Here is a 20,634-nt window from a genome sequence, read left to right as displayed (position 1 = left end):
GGCGGCGCCGGCCTCGTCGCGCATGCGCGGCGCGCTCTCCTCCGCGCATCCCCCCCCGCCGCGCCGCCCCGCGCGTGCGCAGAGCCTCCTCCTCCCCCCTCCCCCCGTAACGGCCGCCCGGGTTCAAACTGAGGCGCCGTGCGCCTTCAGCTTCTCCCCCGCAGCGGCGCGGTTTTCCTTATTTATACGCCCCTAAAGCGCGTCTGTTCGTGTGACTTCATCAGTTAGCACAGGCTGTGGTTAATTCAGGTGCCGGGAGAAGTCTCCCGTGCCCGTTGCGGTTGTGGTAGCCCGCGCAGAGAGGCCTGGCTCTTTCCGTTGAATTTAGCACGCTTATTCTGGCTTTCTCGCTGGTGTTTACTGTTAGTCGTGACCTCAGGCTCTCGCGTTTGCCTGCCTGCCTTCTTTACGCTTTCACAAAACCCACAGGAGAGTGGTTTTTTCAAAGCAGGTTCCTGTGTTGGTTTCCTTGTCCGTCTTTAAGGTACCTCCCTCGTTTTGTTCGTCGGTGAAATGGTGCGATGCTTTGTTGCATTTTGGTGGTAAAACCACGTGTAAATTTTAATGATCTAGCTTCTGTTTTGACCTTCCTGAGTGGCCTACAGATTTTTCTTTCCTCTAGGGAAAGCAGCATTGTAGAAACAACGATCAGGAAGCTAATGGGAAGAGCTTAACTTCCAGTTCGAGTGACTTCAGCGATCCAGTTTACAAAGAAATTGCAATCACCAATGGTTATATCAATAGAATGACCAGAGATGAGCTCAGAAGTAARCTTGCAGAGTTCAAGCTTGAAACCAGGTAAGGCTGAGTTGTAAACYTTTCAGCTTAATCTTTGAGAGCAGTGTAGCAGTAAGGGATAATTATTTTAAGGTTAATAAAAAACACTAAGAGGAAAGAAAACAAGCCACCAAGCTCCTGCTGTTTTATGTGCAATCTTGATGCAGCTGTTGTTGTAGGACTAGTGCGCATATTACTGCTTAATGTGTTTCCAGAAATGTGTGTTGTCTCAAGTAGTAACACAACAAACAAAAGAATATGTAACTGGGTAGCTTGTCAACACATTTTTTGTACAAGAGGGAGGATAGGTTAGGAAGAACTGCAAGGGTTCTCAGATGGTATTGCAGACCKTCAAGGTACAGAAACTCAATTCAAAGCATACTTATTTTTATTTACTGTAYCCAGTACAGCCCTGATATTGGCTAGAACCCCTGTTGTGATAGGGCTGGGAGTTCATGAAGGCAGAGGACAGGTAGCTTTAGATGGAGAATTTGCTAATCTGAGCAGATGAGGTGGAGAGTGTATCATAAACTGGATTTGTGCTCCTTGAGGAGAAGGAAGAAAGGGCTAAGTGAATAGAGAGTGGTTCCTCCTCCATAGGAAATTACCTGCAAGACCCTTTGATGCTGCTGTGGCCAGAGAAATTTGAAATGTTGAGAAGCAAGTCAGCTGGGAAAAACACAGGGTGTAATTTCTATTAGCGACAGTAATAAAGATGTAGTGGGGGGGGTTGGCAGTTAGAAGCTACTGCTSTAGAGGAAGAGGAAGTGTGAAAGATGAGATGGACTGAGGCTGAAAGGAGAAGTCCAGCTTTCTAGAAAAGAAAACTAAGAGAGTACTTCCAGAGAAAAACATGAAAGGAACTGAGATGCATTAAAAAAAAAAAAAGGCAGGGTTAAGGGGAGTGCAACCTCCTGCCCTCATCCCTTCCATCTGGATTGTTTTAGCTGTATGGCTTTTATATGCCTTCTTCATTTAAATGAATGTGAATGGTCTCTCAAGAAAAAAAAATGTCATTACATGATAAAATTTACAGAGAAACAGGTTGGATTTGTATGGCTATTCAGTACTTAATGTGATTTAAAATTAACAAGAAGAAATCAAATAGCAAATAATGCAGATGATGTATTTGTGATTTCCTAGGTTATAAATTTTCTGTTTGTGGTTTTTATTCAATTGTAAATGTAGAAAGTTTAAAACTTCTCTTTTTAGTGTAGTTACTTACTTTTCTTGTTTTATGAATACATTYCATTAAATTGGTCAGAATGTCTCTGGCATGTAAACAAGTGCAGCATCACCTCTAATGTAATGAATTGAGTAGATTCCTGCATACTGTATTCTCTGAGTTTTTTTTAGGTAGCCGATCATCTCCTCTTTCACTTTCTTTTCTTTTATAGGTTAGATGAGGAAAAAAGTAATTTTCTCCTCTGTCAGCTCCCATTGTATGTCAGCTTTGAATGAACTAGTCATTGAATTGAACTAGATCAATAAACCAGGGAAAAAAAGAAAAAAAGTTACCTGCATTTGCAGAAGAGGCTGATGTTCTCGAAAGCAGGTTTAGTAGTCTGCAATTCCAATTTTTCCTTGTGGATCAGTGGACTACTCTTCTGTAAAATTCTGATAATATAGCTTTCTACAAGGAGCTCTTTACTATTTGCATGATTTCATTTCCAATGCTTGACTTCAACGGTTACTTTCTTTCRAGAGTAAATTATCCTTGTTTATTGAGCTCTGGTTTGGTATGCAGCGGTTCTGGCATCTGTGCTTGTGTCTTATAATGACTGTATTAAAACTATGCAGCAGATAATTTTAGTCTGTTGCCACAGTGAATTCACGTCTTGGTCACAGAGTCCCTGGAAAGCAGGATCTTGACCAGGCAGTTTTTCTGACAGCCAAAATCTAGAGTCCTTCATTTTCGTCGAGGTAGTCRAGCTCAATTTATCTGTGGGTATTTTAGCTGGATTCTGAATTAGTTGTGCCACTGGTGCAGAAATACCTCAGGTGTCRGTTCAGGCAGGGTGCACAGGGAAACATGGATGAAGCTGTACTGCTTCCAGGCCCAAGGGTCATCTAGAAGCCATTTACCACTTCTTTGCAGCAAAAGGCTTGGGCTAGGGAGGCCTGCTAGGCTGGAGGTGATTCTCCGCAGAACCATTGGGATGTCTCTGTACCCTGCCTCTCAGCCTGTCCCAAAATACCATGTTATCCAGGTGTTTTAGTTGCCTGGGGTATCCCAGCCTCTGTATTATAATGGAGTGTGAACTGTATGGTGAAGTTGAATTCAGACTTCATAAGCGCTGCTGTTCAAAATCAGGTTAGAAATGATGAGCTTTTGAGTGTTAGAGCTTCAGTTCTACRGTGGTGAAATAATTGATGTGATTAAATGAGAGTGCAATCTTTGATACTTTCCTCATCTGTTTAGAGGAGTGAAAGATGTACTGAAAAAGAGACTGAAGAACTATTATAAGAAACAGAAGCTGATGCAGAAGGAACCTACTGATGGAGACAGCTACTACGACTACATCTGTGTTGTTGACTTTGAAGCAACATGTGAAGAAGGAAACCCGCCTGAGTTTATACATGAAATAATTGAGTTTCCTGTTGTCTTATTGAACACACATACCCTGGAAATAGTAAGTGATCTAATTATTGTGTCAGTATGCTGTTTTTTGCAGCTTCTTTGCTTCGGAAAGTCTAGGTTAGCTTTTAAGTAGATGCTGAACTTCATTAAAAACAGCCGTTTATTCTTAAAGGCCTATGCTCTGTGCCTATTAAATACAAACAAAACTTTCTTTCTGTTCTTAAAAATACTAAGCAGCTAGAGTAGATCATGCTCCTTTAAAATGTGTTTTTATTTCTGTACCTGAATACTATTGAGTCCCTCTACCAATAGGACAGAACTTTCAGTTTCTCAGTCTCCCTCTTTTTTTTTTCCCCTCCTCCTCCTCCCCCTCGTTTAAGATCCACAAAGCAAATTAAGTTGCCTTTCTAGGACTCGGGGGATTCATCATAACCAAGAATTAGCAAATTCTGTGGTCATCTGTTTGACTCAGTCTGGAAGAGACTAATGCAGAGTTCTGCAAACTGTTGCTGAGTAAGCTCTGCTTGTGTGTGGGCTAGGCTGCTCCCAGAATCTGCCTGCAGTGGATTGACAGCCGTTTGTCTTGCCTGGTTTTAAAAGTAGCCTGTAGAGATTTTGCAGCCTGATAAGCRCTCTATTCCAGTGCTTCACAGGCCTTTCTCTTAGGAAAAAACATTTTATTGTCTAACTGAACTGAGTGACTCAATGAAATGGAGGAGCTGCACATTCTTCTGACTAATGCTGCATTTATCAGGAAGTTTTAGGAGGAGGAGGATTTCCAGTAATTGTTGTGATGTAACAGCAGAGCATAGCTGCATCTATGCCTCTGACARCAGATACAGGAATGTGCAGGTCACCAAGGCTGTTTTATTACCCACAGAGTCGGAAGCTGCTTGKTTTTTCTCTATCAAAAAGGTTTTGTATAGCAGCAGCAGTTTGGGGCTTTTCTTTGTCCATGGAACTTGCATTTAGTCTTCCCTTTTTTTTTTACTGCTGAGTTTCCCAAAGTGAGATCATTGTGCTTATCTCCGGCTGGCTTGCACAAAGAGGTGTGTGACTTTCAGACAGCCTTCGAGCAGTGCAGCTGGTTGCCTGCCTTGAATTACAGGTGTGCCTTTAGAGGTGCCACCTAACAAACCTCAGGCTTTGCTCGTGGCTTTTTTTTTTTAATCATGCTCTGCTCTTCCCAAATCCTCCCCTGGGTTGCAGTCTGTCCTTTTGCCCTCTTACATCCGCATCCCTGCTCTTTAGTGCCTGCTGGCTGAGAGGAAGGACATGTGTGGGTTGGAAAGCCAGCCAGCCATCCCCTTGGGAATCTCATAGTGGCCAACCAGGATACTTATATTGACTGGGGAGGTACACCGACCTTTCTTGCCTCCAGCAGGGCAAGTATCACATATTGCCTCTCAGCTGTGGGCAAGCCAAAAAARTTGCCTTGCGGCCTACACGGTGCGCTGCTGCAAAGCATTTGACTCTCTTGTTACAGGAAGATACCTTTCAGCAATATGTGAAGCCAGAGATTAATCCCAAGCTTTCAGCATTCTGCATCAGTCTGACAGGAATCACTCAGGTAATTTGTGCTTTTGTGTCTTCAGAAACAAATAAATAATTAAAAAAAAAAGAGATGTGGTGTTGATGTTTTCAGACTTRCGCGCCATTTTTTTCTGTAGGACTTACTCTCTTAATTGTCCTTTTTTTCCCCTCTCCCAACTGTTACCCCAGAATTGGTTTCACTAGGTCGGTCTTTCAAGGCATTTTCAGGAGCTGTAGGGGAAAGCATTCACTTTGTAGTCCGTGTTTAGAAAACTTAATAGCTAGCACAGGAGTACAGCTTTTGAATTGCGTCTGTTCCTCTGCTTCTATGTGTATATGCGTGTGTATATATATGTATATATATATAATATATGCAATTTTTTTTAAAGTGTTTAGAGAGTGTTACGGTGGCTRTGGTTTGTGATCAAGTGACTTGAGCAGGGACCTGGGAAACAGGCTCAAAGATTTTTAAGCCAAGTTCAACAGCTGACTAATTTGTTAGCTTTCTAGAAGTCRTGTGTGGTTAGGCTGTTTTGATGGTGTTTCTGTGGTGGTTTTGTTTAGAAAAATCTGACTCCTTATCTGCTTATTTTAATGAGTAACATGTTTCAAAAGAGTTTTGTGAAACCTTCTTAGTTGAATAACTTAGTGAGTACCTACGTAGCAGCATAATTCTTACACTGCATGCTGTTCTTTTTTCCTCTGAAAAATGTTTCTCACTTTTCTTTTTTTCTTCCCTCTTAGGACGTTGTTGATAAAGCTGATACATTTCCTCAAGTTCTGCAGAACGTCATAGAGTGGATGAGACAGCGAGAACTGGGAACAAAGTATAGCTATTCCATGCTGACAGACGGGTATGTCCTTACGAAACCTTCAGCATACTCTAAAACTGCAAAACAATGTTTAACTTTGGTAACAATATTGCTAAAACTGGATCATGACATGGCCCTTYTACCATTTTTATGGTATGTTTTTAGCTTTCAGATAAGTTAGGAAAACTAAACTAGATGAGTTGGAAACGAAGCTTGAATCCATTAGATGGCACTGTTTCTTTTCCGGCTTTCCATGCTTGTTTGTGTGCAAGTAAATGATGCTGAGTAGGCTGGTTTTRTCCTGTTGTGCTAGTTTTCATATAGCATGTGAAAATAGCGCTGTGCAGTTTCAGTTCTGAGCAACTCTTGTGCTTTCCGGAATCTGCGGTTTCGGTGATGGTGTGGTGGGTATGTGGTGYGCATCAGTCTCGCTTTTAATACGTCCTGCATGTTTCATCAGAAAGCAGTAACGGATAATGCCTCATAYTGAATGAGGAGAAATGTCTCTGTTTTGGCTCAGAAGACTGCAGCTCTGACAGGCGTCAGTTCAGGCAAGCTTTGTGGATAAGGGGCTGACTAATGACCCTTGAACTCCCACCTGTACTKGTGCTCTCACGGGGTCGAGGGGAAAATCAAGTCCCCTAATGAGCGCAGAGTACACAGATCTTGAGATCTAGATAGATCTGTGGTGTGACATTGTTCTTAAAACCTTAGCGTTGTTAGATTGTAGTTGTATATTTTGAAGCCAAAAGATACCATCTGAGCCTGATCTTCTCTTGTGTAGCACTGGCCAAGGAATTTTCTCTGCTTGGTGCTTGCTTTTTAGCTGTGAAACATTATTATTCTGTTAACATGTGCTTTTCTCCTACTCTTGGAATGAGAGAATTTAAGTAGCACAGGGCGTTTTCAACATTAGCCTTTACCTGATCCCAGTTAGGCTTCAGAGTGTTGAGCTGAATGATGCCTGGGAACACATTTTCACATACATACACGTGCTTTTTTGGAGTACGTCTTCTGGTGTGCTGGAGTAACAAGGCAGCCCTGTGTAACTCTGTTAACGACTGCGCTGAACTAGCAGGAGATGGACTCTGGAACAAAACCAGGGTTCATGAGATGAGCAAGATAGATCTTACAGGAGCTCAAGAAGAGTAAGATTTTTTTCCCCTGAGTTTTCTGTATAAAGAGAACTTGTCTTTGAACATGTTCATGCTTTTTTAAGGCATGAACTCTTTTTARTGTTGATTGCATTAATAGTAGTCCCTTACCCAGGCTACCTGTAGGTCATTCTTGGAGACTGCACTGTTAGAAAACAATATCTGACTTGTACTCCACAATGCAGGTAATCATTGCCTRCTTAAGGGTGCTGAAGATGTTTTTCTATATATTTGAAAAAGAGCATGGACTTTTTCCTATGAGAACGGTCCCTTCCAAACCTAAGAGTTACAGAAGAGATGTTAACTTTCCAAGGAGATTCATCTGTAATACCTCATGCAACAACATTCGTAGTTACAGGCAACTCAAACTATGACTTCCTAACACTTCTCTCAAGTAAAGCACAGATAAATATTGYAGTCTATGATGTGAGTGGCTTGAAAAATCATGTGTTGTAGGACATGAATTGATGCATAACAAAAGCTTTTTTTTTTTTGTTTTCTTTTTTTAACTTACCTGACTTAATGGGTGGGAAAATTCTTTTYGTGTAAGACCTTTTTCTCAAAATTCCTAAAGGCTGGGACAACTGCAAATYATAGACCTTCTCTGGTGAAGAAATGGTTTCACTGAAATGTGATTGTGCCCAATGTGAACAGTGAAGCTGTTTAAGAGCTGTAACACTAGATTTGAGGTTTACAGTTTAGAGCAGGTACACTTTAAAGCTGAGGAGTTAATTAAAGGTAGTATTGCTTGATTTTAATTTGGGAAATTCTGATAAATACTCCTATTTAGCTAACTTGTTACCTATGGTTAGGTTTCTGTCTTTGGAAGCAATAGTGCTAAAGCAAAACTGCTACAAGACTGGTTATATTACTTGGCTTAGGAGAATGTGTCTTGAATACCCCTCCAGGGTAAGCCCTCAGTGATATTACTCAAGCAAAACAGGTGTAATGARTTTTCCCTATCATAAAAGAGAGATTGTGCAGACAGCTGCAAGAGAGAAAAAGACTTTATTTTAGCTTAAARCTTACAAACTTGTTTGGGTGACTCCCTTCAGAAAGAAAGGCTAGAAGTACATGGCGTTATGGCCTCATCTTCTTTCCTTAGTGGTCTGGTTCTCCTAAAAGTAAGTGCAGTCTTGTTTCAGTGCCTGAAGTTAAAGAGAGAGATACATGTGTACCAGAGTGATCAGGGAAATTAAAGTGTCTCCTGCTTCCCTGAGGGCTGTGTAAACCTCTGGCTTATTGGCTGTCCTGGAGCAGATGTGGTAGGTGGGGAAGTTGGCGTGCTATTTTTTTGTTTCGGCCATTCTGGACCCGAAACCATCCTAGAGAAAATTTTGCTCACATGGGTATTTATTTTCCCTTTGATTAACAAGTTCATGTTGAAAAATTCYTTACCGTGCCTACTGAGAGAATGCGCTTCCTAGCCTAAGCTGTTTTCCTTCAGCCCTTTGTGCTACAGCTGTGCAATACGTAGGCCGGAGGGCATCTGAATTAATCATTATTAATGTTTTTCTTTTCTCTCTTCTCTTTGACTTTTTAAGATCTTGGGATATGAGTAAATTTTTGAATATCCAGTGCCGTATTAGCCGTATCAAATATCCTACTTTTGCGAAAAGGTGGATCAATATTCGCAAATCGTATGGGAACTTCTATAAGGTGTGTATAGATTGTTTCTCTTGTGGGAAAAATTKTTTTAAAAGTCTTACATGTCCTGTCGTGCCTATGATCTTTACTTGTGTGGTATTAAATTATAGTACATAAGTTAGATGCCTGTGGCCTAATTTCCAAATGTGCTTCATTCTCGGAGCTCATTTTAGCACTTGAAAATGGTATTATCTACTGGAGTAWTTGAACTACTGCATTTTAATTTTAATCTTGTATTTGAGAATCAGGGGATGTGTTCATTGTTATTTGAAGAACTTTAAAAATGTCATACTGGCGCTCTTAGATCAAGTGTGTCTTAAGCTAGTTCAGCTGAAAAGTCTCTGTATTGATCTTGCAGTTATTGCTTTCTGTTTTCACGCAGTACACTACAAAGAACTAATCCTCAGCACTGACCTCGGGTATCTCCTTTTTTGACAAAGAATAATGGGGAAGGGAAAAGATTAGGACATATCTACAGTTGCATCAAATTGTCCAGACGAAGGTAGCACCAGATTCAGTGCTGGACCTTATTGCTGCTTTCTATCWCTGTCACGTTGCCATAAAACTGGTTACTGGAGATCCTAGTGAATTCCAAGCCGGTGTAGCATTTGTTTGAATATGATTTGGGCTTGGCTCGCAATCAGCTCTTGAAGGGTGGTGTTGTACTAAATGCAACTACTAGGAAAAGGGGATTGACATTTAATAAGAGCTTTATTTTCTCCTTGGAAACATTACAGGGTTATCCCATTTCTCCCTCTGTTATGCCTTCTCTGCATGACCCTTCCCATTACAAGCATGTGTTAGAACACAAAACAATCTTGATAGTCCTRTCAGCTTTAAACCAGATGTGTCTACTTTTTCCTCCTCTGTTTAGCGGTGAGAGTATCTTCTGTCAAAGCCTTTGAAAACTGTAACTTAGAATGAATAGAATGAATCTTTTATGAATCTTTTTTTAACTTCATGTAATTTTTTTAATGCAAAAACTTGTAGCATTTACAGTCCTYCAGGGCTTCTGTTGAGCTGTTCTGTGCTCCTATCGAATCTGCTGTTAAATAATAATAGATAAAAACTTGTGGCAAAGAATGCGTTGCAACTGTCTGGTGGACAAGAAATCCCCCAGCTTGTGGGTATGTCTCCCCTGACAGCTCTGGGGGTGTTGCTTTTAAAGTTGCATGTTGCCAGATTTTGGCAGCTATGCTGTCGCTGTTCTGCCTAGCTATTAAATCTAGTAGTACAGTACAGCATCGTGGAACTTGTAGTGTCTCCGTCACCCCCAAGGAAACAARGCTGATATCCTTTTGCTTTTCCTTCGGCCTTTCCTGAGACCAGATGCATGTTTAGTAGTTAATCCAGTGAGGAGTTGGGGCTTATGCTGGTGTAGCACTTTCTGTGGGTGACAGTTAAACTTCCATGTCCCCCTATGCTTTTGGTCATCCAAGGGGCTACTGTAAGTGCTTCTAATCTCCCACAGTGGTTGGAGCTATTCAGAAGCTTGATGTCAGTGAGAATCGGGAGGCTTGTGCTTTTTAATGGCTTGGCATTTCTAAAAATTGTTTTCCCTTWGCAATGCCGCTTTGGTAGCAATTCCTCCTTTATAAGGCTTGTGAAACCTATCTAGGCCACAGTTTCCCCTGTTGCCAGTGTTGGCACATCTTGAACTGGWGCTGGTAACGGTGAGAGTCACTTGAGATCATCCTGAGTCTAGACAAGATCTTGCTGACTGTGCCTTCTCTGGAAAAAAAATGAGTGTCTGTCTCACCAAGGTGTTTTGAAGTGTAATTGTTAGTGAACTATCAAAAGGCAACGTGAAAGTTTTATGTGGTACTTAAAGTCTGCATACATTTCTATTGCATTGTGTTAGATGGAAAAAGCTTGGTTTAAAAAAAAAAAAAGGTGCTAATTCTGGAATGTGGTTCACTTTCTCCATCAGGTTCCTAGGAACCAGACCAAGCTGACAATCATGCTTGAAAAGCTGGGAATGAACTATGATGGGAGACCTCACAGTGGACTTGATGACTCTAAAAACATTGCGAGGATAGCTGTGCGGATGCTGCAGGATGGCTGCGAGCTGCGGGTGAATGAGAGAATGCATGCTGGGCAGCTCGTGACTGTCTCCTCCTCAGCCCCCTTAGAGGGAGCCCCTGCTCCACAGATGCCCCGCTATAGGAACTAGGAGTTCAGGGACTCGGCGTTTGGACCTGCTGTCGAGTGCCTGCTACAGACTKTTCACAGCTTCTCGAAAAGCCACCTCTGAACCTGTCTGCAGTGCAGAATCTGGAAGCGCCTTTACTYAAGGTCTCTGAAATAAAGAGAAGTRTGGAAGCTTTTTGAAGCCTGTCTTACAGCATTTTTTTATACTCCTTTTTTTTTAGTCATTTTCATCTTTTTTTAACAATAAGGTTGATGTTTGGAATCCAGACCAAGTGTTAAGCTTTAAAAACATGTTGTTTAAACAAATGCAARGATTCTCCAAGCCAGTGTACTACTGTTCCACCCCAGCCCATGGGTAATACTAGTTCATTATGCTTTACTCTAATGACATCTAACATCTGATTATTCATTGCACACGAACAAGTCATTACTGGAAGAACTGAAATGGAGAATGTCCAGGCTGACATTTCCTGATAAGGCTTCTGCTGATAACTTCTTTTTTATGAAATCTGGAAGAAGTGGGAGTGGTTCATCAAATTTTTTAATTTTTTTTTTAAAGGAATATGCTTGTCTGCTTCCACAYCAAATATAAAAGCTGTGTGTCGAATAAAAAAATGGCTTTCATGCAGTATGGTAGTAATTTTTTTTACCTATATTTTAAAAGAGGAGGTTCTTTGGGACTTCGTGTCAGTTATCATGCCTCCTATTCCTGCTACACGCAAGCTAAATCAAATGAGGAGCAGCTATTTAGACACTGTCAGCCATCTGGACTTAAAAGTGAGCGAAGTAAACATACATTCAAAATGTACCAGATGATCAAAATTATGTGCTATGTGGATATTACCTAAAACAAGACGTTTCTAGTTTATGGTTAGACATGTTCAACTATTTTTGGTGCCTTCCCCTACCTGTTCTATCAAAAAACTATGCCTTCATCTGAAAATCTAGTATGGGAAGATGAATATAGTTTTATTAGTGAAGGCTGCATCTAGTTATTCCCCTATCTGCATTCCTACTAACCCACAGATAACATGAATATTCATATGAGGCCAAAGTGTTAATTTAGTTTGTCTCAGTGGGTTGTGTTGTGAAACACAGTGTTAATGTGATCAGCTTTGCACTAGAATGACTTGTTCTGAAAAGCAGAACAATGTGTCTTGACTGCTTTTAGTGGGAAAAGAGTTAGTTTGGTATCCCTGTGTTGCAATTAATTCCTTCTTCCTGCCACCTCTATTCAGGAAACAAACTGTTAATACCCAGTTCATTATAAAGCTTTGTTTGTTTGTTCAAAACATTCCCTGCCTTGCTAATCAAACTCCTTCCAGCTCCTCTYGCTCTTCTGACTTAAATAGGATGAATGGAAACCTGAAAGTTGTGTTTTGTGTTTTTTAATTTATGCRAGAGAGAAGTATTGGTCAGTTCTCAGTTGTTTCATATGTAGGCAGAGAGCAGAGTCCTTTCCACAGTCACCAGCACAGATACCATTGTGGATACTCTTGAACAACTACTTTAGAATGGCATTGATTTTTATTTTTTTTTCCTTCCTGAAAGTAAATATTTACTTTACCTGTAGCATTTTTTTGAACTTCTTGTCATTTTCCTTTCTGTCTGTAGCAATATTTGATGTGTATTCAAAAGGGTAAAATCAAAATCTCTGGTATGCTTGGTCCCAAAATATCACTTATTTGTCCACCTAGGTCTTGTACAAATTGTTAATTACATATTTGCTTTTCCCTGTAGCAACCACAGTGTCCCCCCTTCTGGAATCATCTGCAGAAGCATGGTAACTTCCTTTTTTTGGCTCTGAGTCGCTGCGGTGAAGGTTTTTATGATAAAATTGAGTCTAGCTCAGCAGATCTCTTGGGATGCTGGCATTACTGTAGACTTTGTCATAATTCTTTTATTTACAGGTCTGCAGCCAGGCTCACAGCTCAATGAAAAACTAGTTGGTTACAGATTATACTGTAGGTTTCACAAGTGAAGGACAGTTGTAACTTTGCATCATTATTTTAAGTACAGAATTGTTTATTTTTGTTAAATAACTTCCAAAAGTTATTTTGAAATAAGGATTAAATATTAATTGTTTTCTCTTTACTGCTTGAGTAGTTTTTTTATCAGTGAGTCGTGGAAATCAGTAGAATCATTGCAGATATTATTTACTCTAGTTTGAAACCAGTGTCGGACCGTAAACTAATTTTTCTGAGATGAAGTGAATTTTATCAGTGTTTGTTTTCACTTGAAATGTAAGCAGACTTTTATTAAAATAAGTTGATATCTTAAAACATAAGCTACTGAATTAATTCAATAAAACGTGGGATGCCTTTAGCAGTCTTAGGGGTCTTGGTCTCAGCATGGCCTAAGATCAGTCTTCTCTGGTGGACTAGCARCGTAGCCCTGGTTGGGTGGCTTAAATCTCGTGAATGATAGCCGTGGCCGTAGTAAAGGACAAATCTTCCTGAATGCTTTCCTACCAAAGGCAAAGGAGGTGTTTGAGGAAAACGCTTGGAGTGGTATTCCTAGCAGCAACACTTGTGTTGCAGCCAGACATTTTTAGGGTTGGTCTGTCTTGTTCATCAGAGAAGCTTGCTGGGTGTGTCTCTGCTGTGATGAATGTTTTTATCTGTTAGAGGAATCAGCCATTGCTTGACAAATTCATTGAGAGCTATGTAAGAAAGTCTCCTTTTTATACAGAAAATAAGGTGCAGACATTATCCTGCTGATACTAGTAAAAGCAGCCTTAAACAGTAGGGTTTTTGTTGKTTGTTTGTTTGTTTTCCCCACGTTTCAGGAGCTGTACTGGAGTAATTCTACCACTGCTGTAGGCAGCCTTGGTAAAACGCTAGTAAACTTTAAACAGAGAAGTCACAGGCAAATTTCAACACGAGCACGCTTTCGGGTGGATTTCTTAATACGTATTTGCATGAATTTGAGAGGGCTTTGTATAGTCTTGGGGGTGTGTTAGAGGGGAAAAAAGGTTTCTGGGGAAAGTTACGGAGCAATAGCCTCTCTTCCCCTGTCCTGGTGAGTGCTGGCTGCCATAGCAAGTGTCGCTTGCTGCATGGGGGAGAAGGGATCACAGCAGTTCGCAGCCTCCCGCCAGCCTCCTGGCGAAGTATGGCTACAGGGACAAGTCTCGGCAGGTCAGTTCTCCACAGTAACTGCTCCCTGWCTCTGCTCCTCTGATAAATGAGCGGTAGCCATAGTTGTTTCCGTACTTTGTTGGAAATCAGCACWGCAGTGATGAGGTGCTCTATTCCCAGCAGTGGAAATGGGTAAAAACCTCAGCTCGTCTTGAGTTGAAGTCCTTGTGCGCTTGGGCTCTTCTGTGTCCTTGCAGAAGCAGTATCTTCTCACCATAGCTTCATTAAAAGATAACTCATTTCTCACACCCCATAGATCCCAAGGCTGTGGGTGGGAAGTTTCTTTTCCTACATTTTCCCCCCAGGTCCTGCCTTTCCCCTCGTCTTTCATTAGGGAACTTTTGCCTCCTCTGGAAAGAAGCTTGTCTTAAGTAAGGTGTTTGTATGTTCTTTTTAATCTGGGAAAGTCCAGGCACTTTAAAAAGAAATTGGCGGTCTTAACCTCTGGAGGATAGGTGTCAGGTGACCCAGYTCCTGGCAGGAGGCTTTTGAAATGGGCTAAATGCATAGAAGATCATTCTGTTGCAAGCAAGACCACTGCAGCCCTCTCTCAAGTACCTGTGTTTGACAGCCCGTGGCCATCAGTGACAGCTCAGCAGAAGGATTCCCCTGATGGAGTTATGTGAGGTAGCAAGCTGGTGGTCAGTGCGTGCTTGTGCTGTACGTTGGATTTAGCTCTGGCCTGTGAACAGCYGCAGTGGGAAGCAGGCTAACGCTTCACTTTAGAAGACCTTCCTGCTGATCTGATGGAGCGCTGAGTGCTAMTCTGCAACTAGAAATGCAGAGAGGGCTTTGGGGAGGTGAGAAGTTGCTTCTCCATARCGTTCCTTCTACTTTGGTCTTTGTGCATTCACAGCCTCCACCACTGTCTGACTTCTTTTGCCCTGAATTCTTTAAATTGAACAACTGTGGTTTGGGCAAAAAGCCTGAAGTAGCTTTGGGATCTGTTCCTTGAATTAAGTGGTCGCTTTGCACAAAGCGGCCTTGTAGAGGAAAGGCCTTTTCTGGGTGGTTGTACCCATTGGTGCTGGAGCACTATATCTGATGAGAACGAACGGCAGGAGCCCTGGACACCTCTTTGTGACGGAGGTGGCCTCTGGATGTGTTCTGATTTGGGATGTGGTTGCATGACTCAGGTGGCTTTCTCCTCTGCAGCCAGTCACTTCAGGGATGCCCTGTGGGTTGTACCATGCCCCGCACTTGCTATCTTAACTCTTGCGCACGGACAGTYGCTCTCTGTCTCCTGCATTCACATGAAATGCTCCTTTCCTTTGCTGCGTGGTCTTGTCCTTTCCTTGTCCACCTCTGYGTTGGGTTGCCCTGTGCAAGTACCAGCGGGGATTGCTGGGCGGCGGTGACGGTATCCCTGTATTCCCAAGGGCTGGGTGAGAGAAGCCCTTGGTGGGTTTTGCGGACCATGACTTYGGCAGAGTGAATTTTCTGATGTGCGACGTGATCCTGGGTGGTGCGTTCATTACCGCAAGTGAGTGAGTTTTTGTTTTTTTTTCCCCCTTAAGTAATATTTTCATTGTATGAGATGAACGAAGCCTGCTTTCTAAGGAGAGCCTTCTGTCTGCAGCTGTATTCGGGGGGAAGGGAGGGTGGCAGTCTTCAGTGGCCTGCAAGGGGAATTTTGCTTCACCAGGCTCTGCTGCTTTGTGTCAGGCTTTCATAAGTGCCCCGATGAGATTTAACCTGGAATGTGAAGGCAAGGGTGGTCATGACTGCGCTTAGTAGTTACAGATCTTGCGATGCTATTCACGGGTGTGTGGTGTTTTATGCCTACTATCCTAGCCGAGTTCTTGCTAATCTTTTTTTGCCATTTGAAATGAGTGATAGTAATGATCTTGTATTTGTAAAGTGCTTGTGAGAGATCCTGGCCTGCTGTGCTTATTTCCCCTGTTGCGGCTCTGTTGATTTTAAAAGAGCACACGTAGCCAAACCGACCTCTGTGAGCCAGCGATGTCCCAATGAGCAGGAATTGCTTCATCTGGGCTCGTGGTCAGCTTTGGAGCATGCAGCTCCTGGGCTGCGCTCCGGCTGCAAAGCRTGACACACCTTCCCGGGTTGCTGCTTAGCAAAACGCTGTGCCTGGGCATTGCTGATTTTCACTTGTGACTGCAGTCAGCGTGGCTTGGGGGGCTTTCTGCTGCGGAACGCGCCTTTCTTTTTTTTGTCATAGTAATTCATGTTTTGATTTGATAAGTAGTTGAACTCTGCAATATTTAGACACTGACCAGGATGAAAGCACTTTATATGTAATTTGGAGATGGGCACAGGCCTTCCGGCCAGCATTATGAGACCTGAAATGCCTTGCTTTCTCACTTAAACACACTTAAAAAATTGTAATTAATTCATGTTCACGCCGATATGGAGTAAGATGGTAGAGAGTTAAAAAGAAGTGACATGTAATCAGCTGATCTAGGCAAGATAAGTCAGGTRTGTGCTTATACCTCTCCCTGTGGCCTTGGCATTTAATACGGTTGGTGGACTTTGAGAAGAGGCTTTTGGGGGCACCTACACCCCGTGTGTGACTGACTGCTTCTGCACAGGGTGGAGTCTGCGCGGAGCCTGGCTTTGCTTAGGCACAGTCTAGGGGGTGGCATCGTCGTACGATGCCGCACTGCACAAGGAAAGGGGAGACGAAGCCACAGGCTCCTGACGCAGCGGTGGTGATAGTCCTGCTCCAAGCGGGATGTTGGACTAGAGACCTCCCCGTCTCCCTTCCAAACAACACTTCTGCGGTTTTGTGAAAAAGAGCCAAGGGAAAGACTGTTCGGCACACGGATTATTGGCACTGTAGATTGCTTGGCAGGTCTTAATCTGCTGCTGGGATCACTTAGTAAACAGGTAGCTTTCCACGTGCTTTTAGGCCTCAGGTAAGGCTTTCAGGCCAGCTTTACTCTTCAAAGAAGACTGCCTCTCATTATTGGTGCTGAAAGCTGTTCTTTCTGCTAAGGCAGTGTCTCGCCATATATTAGTTTGGAAAGTTAGGCCATTGCGTGCTGAGAATAAGGTCCATAGAGCAGGTCACCACACCTGTCAGTCTTCGGTAAACAGGCAGCCCTACAGATAAGGAGCRTTTGCTGGTGCTGAGAACACTGGGTGGAGCATGGCTGCAGAAGAAATCAGTCATCCTTATCGTGTGTCTCTGGGAATTCCTTTTGCAACCCCCYTGCTAACGTGCTTCAAAGCTTTGGGAGCGTATCTTTGAACGGTGCTCTCGCTTTGTTTCTTTCTGTTGATCTGCACGGCCACGCTGTCATGTTTCTTCTTCAGACCGTTATCAAACACTTCCAATCTGCTGGTTTTTGGGGCCAGTCTCTCTGGAATTTACTGACTCACTCCTCATTTTTGCTTGGGTTGCTCACATGAAAAAGACCTCCCCTGACCCCGACTGAACCAATTTTCTAACAAGCCATGTCTGGAAGCAGCTGTACTCGACACTGAGATCTTGTCTGTGCTGTTGATCAAACTCTGTTATGAACAGTTCTTGCAGAAACCTTATCAGATCAGGGACTGCTGCCTTGTTAGGAGTTTTTATAGTGTGTTGTTGTGGTTCCTTCATGCTGCAGCCGTGTAACAGATGCTAACTGTGGGGAGGACAGTATAAATAGACAGAGAATCTCTTGGCTTCCTTCATCATGGGGAGAAGCTTGTGGCAAATTCTCGTGAATGGTGCTTTCATTCAGGCTTGCTACCACGTGCATGTCTGCTTTGGGGCTGCTGCCATCACTGGAGATGAAAATTTACTGAATCCCCGTTGGGTTAGATGTGTGACGGGTATTTGCTGTCTACGGTAGAGCCGCGTTGGGAGGTGTAGAGTCACGTGGAAGAAGTGGAGTGATCCTTTACTAGATTGAGTGAGTAAATCCATTCAAACACAACACATGGAAAGCTTTTCTTTTCCTGGCTTGGCCTTGAAAGAGGAAAGTAACCCTTTAAAATTCCTTCTTCAGAATATGATATTGGAGGAATCTGGGAGATTCAAAAGACGAGATCTACATCCAGTTTCAGGAGGACTGGGAGATTGGAAATGCCCTAGAAGAAGCACAGTGACATTGGTGGGTTTTGTGCTGTCAGGTACAGGAGCCTGTTAAAGACAGAACAGATCAAGTTAGGAGCAAGACATTGTTGGTGCAAGAGTTGTGTACAAAAAAAATAGCTGTTRAGCATCTCAGACTGCCACAGCAGAGCTGTAGAGGACACAGATCAGCCTTGCTGGCTACTTGAGTGGATCRATTCCAGCAGTGGTACGGCTTTTAGCACAGAACAAAATATTACCAGGCTCAGAGGGTGGCAGCTCCATACAGGAGCTGAGTTGTATTATAAACAGTATGTCTTAACATATCGGCAGGGAGTTTTCTCCCATAGGTTAGTCTGGGAGAGGATGATGGGATCAAGGCTTCCAAAATGCATAATCCTCCCAAAATGTTCTTTCAATATGAAGATAGAATCACTGGTAAAAGCTTATGGTTTAGTTCCCTTTCAGACAGAAAATAGTAGAGCTTTCTCCCTGTCCTTCTGCCAAGGGACCTGTCTGCTGTGGCGGATACTGATTGACATTGACGTGGAAAATTTTTTGTTGTTTTTCAGTGGTGTTATTTGGCAGAGAGTGAATGAACTCCTCTGTGTTTGGCTGACTGTGTGTGTGAGTGCTGGAGCACTGAGGAATTTCCATAGAAAATATTTATGCAGGGATGTGGTAGCAACCAGACAAAGGTCAAGACTTGGTGGTAATGAGGAGGTGGCAGAAGGCTGAGATGGGAGGGAGATTGGAGAGGGAAGCAGCATCACAGACAGACTTTATACAGGCCAAAGAAGTGGGAGCTGCATCAGGTAAGCACTGAGTGATGCTTCTGCCTTTGCAGCTTATCCAGAGCGGACTTGCCTATGCATCGCCTGTCTATGAGGATGATGGATGGAGTTTGGGATATGCACATATGTATGTTTGTGCAAGATGCGAGYGTTTTGATCACTGGTATCCACTGGGGTTGCAGCTGTCCCCTATTTCGCTCCTACCCTTTTGGCTCAAGCAGGGTATCCCTTCCACTTCGAAGTTCCCTGTTTAAGTCTTTGCTGAGGRTGATGATTTAGTGGTATCTGCCTATTCGGATGGGAGAATTTTCCCCCTCGCTGGAGCATCTTTGGTTTTCCTTTTTCACCTGAATTAAAGATAGGTCTAACTCACTTCAGTGCCGGGGGCTTCCTCTCTACTGACAAACTCCGTTTTTCAGGGCTGAGACTCCACTTCTTCTGATGAATTGACATAACCTCCCTCCTACTAATAGAAAGGTCAGTCAAAGGAGCCCAGTGTCCTTAAGGCAGAGAGTGGAGAGAGTGATCCAGACCGCCTATGTTAGATGGTGCTGTGAACTGGAGAAGCTTCTTTCTGTTGATTTACAGAGGCAGAGTAAAGTGTCATTTCCTTAATTTACAGCTGACCTTTGCAAAAGCCTAACTTAGAGTTCGTTCAGAGAAAGTCACGSTCTCAAGGGAAGCCAAATAATTTTACGCGGTCAGTTACCAATGAAGGGTTTCCTGAGGAGCATACAGAAGAAGATAGATCTCAGGTAAGGTTTGTGGGTATTACAGTGARATCTGGTGGGCAGATGTTCTGTACAAGCGACCTGGAAAGCATCCAACAAGACATCGTGCCACCATCACTTTATCTGGCTACCATTCTTTTTTTCCCTAAGGTGTCTGAGTCCTCTTGAGATCCTCACTGGCAACAGTTGGTGCAGGGAAGCTGGACTGGGGAAGGAATATTGCTCTTCTGTCACAAGCTGGTCTGAGGGCTGCTCTGACCTGTGAAACATAGAACTGGCATTTGTGAAGCTGGTGCATTGATGGGATCGCTGAGAGGGGAGCTGCTCTGACTGTCTCAGCTGATACTCCAATAAATGCCAGGGATAATTTTTCACGTTCCCCAAATGTCTGTTCCTTCTTCAATCTCCAGAATCTGCAGTGACCCCAGAGGTTGCAGCAAGTGTGTCATGCTGAATGAGGCTTTGGTCTTGAAGCAAGGTTGCCTTGCTCAAGGCAAGGGACTGCAGACCTAATTCAGGTCCCTCTTGTTAGCTGTAGTAATGACTGAAATCTCGTGCGGTGCGAACAGCAGCTTTTGTGTCTGAGAGCGAGCGAAGTGAAGATCCCAGAGCTTGCCTGCGTGCTGCCGGGGATGCAGTAAGGCTGTCAGTCTGATTTCGTACCATATTTGCAAGGGCTTCACAGTTCAGCTCCTGAGCTGGTGGCTGCAGCCACCCGGCCGTTGCTGTAGAGAGCTTTCCATCTGTTCCTCCTTTCCTCTTTGTCACCTGCAGAGCCTTTTAAAAATTACACAAAATCTTCTCAAGCATGTCCTGCAGCCCAGCCAATTACTCGCGCTCTGGAGGCTTTTCTACATAYTGTCATCTCTTTCTTGGAATATAAATGTCCTGATCATACTCTTCTTTTTAACCTTTAAGGTCTGGAGCATATGTGGAAGGGACTGAACTGTCTTCATGTACCCCAGATGGTCCCTGTTCCTCCATCCACGCCAGTTACCCTTCAGCCTGGCAGACAGCCACTGCTGTGTCTACTTGTGGGTTTTTTAGCAAGACTAAACGTCCATAACACACACTGGAGCACCACTGACTGCTTTCTCTTCCCCGTTCTGCTTTTCTGTTCAAGCTGTCTACTTTGTCCTTTATCAGCTGTGCTGTGTGTGTCTGGGCTGAGGTGTACCAGTTCCGCCTCCCACCCCGCCTTGTTTTCTTTTCCCTATGCCAACAGTCCTCACCTTGGCATCCTGTCGTATCTCAGCCGCTCCTCAGTGACAAGAGTTTGAGCTCCCAAAA

At 43.2% G+C, this 20,634-nt stretch overlaps 1 protein-coding gene and 1 long non-coding RNA gene across 3 annotated transcripts; both read left to right on the top strand.

The window, feature by feature from the left end:
- The first annotated feature begins 380 nt into the window (after positions 1-380).
- ERI1 (exoribonuclease 1) lies at positions 381-12,749 on the top strand. The gene is made up of 7 exons (XM_026082100.1): positions 381-484; positions 623-798; positions 3,200-3,410; positions 4,845-4,928; positions 5,636-5,745; positions 8,402-8,516; positions 10,435-12,749. Exons 2-7 carry the CDS (start codon positions 746-748, stop codon positions 10,675-10,677), a joined length of 816 nt encoding a protein of 271 aa, XP_025937885.1. The 5' UTR covers positions 381-484; positions 623-745; the 3' UTR covers positions 10,678-12,749.
- Positions 12,750-18,397: 5,648 nt separating this feature from the next.
- On the top strand, positions 18,398-19,694 carry LOC112973795. 2 transcript variants are annotated; one of them, XR_003256068.1, is made up of 4 exons: positions 18,398-18,634; positions 19,033-19,090; positions 19,236-19,368; positions 19,495-19,694. It is a non-coding gene; the product is annotated as an uncharacterized LOC112973795 (long non-coding RNA). The 2 variants fall into 2 exon arrangements; XR_003256069.1 differs by lacking the exon at positions 19,033-19,090.
- The last annotated feature ends 940 nt before the right edge of the window (positions 19,695-20,634 follow it).

Source organism: Apteryx rowi, unplaced genomic scaffold, assembly GCF_003343035.1.
Source record: "Apteryx rowi isolate R43461 unplaced genomic scaffold, aptRow1 scaffold_567, whole genome shotgun sequence".
Lineage (NCBI taxonomy): Eukaryota > Metazoa > Chordata > Aves > Apterygiformes > Apterygidae > Apteryx > Apteryx rowi.
The sequence above is the reverse complement of the archived record's forward strand: the minus strand, read 5'-3'. Positions and strand labels throughout refer to the sequence as shown.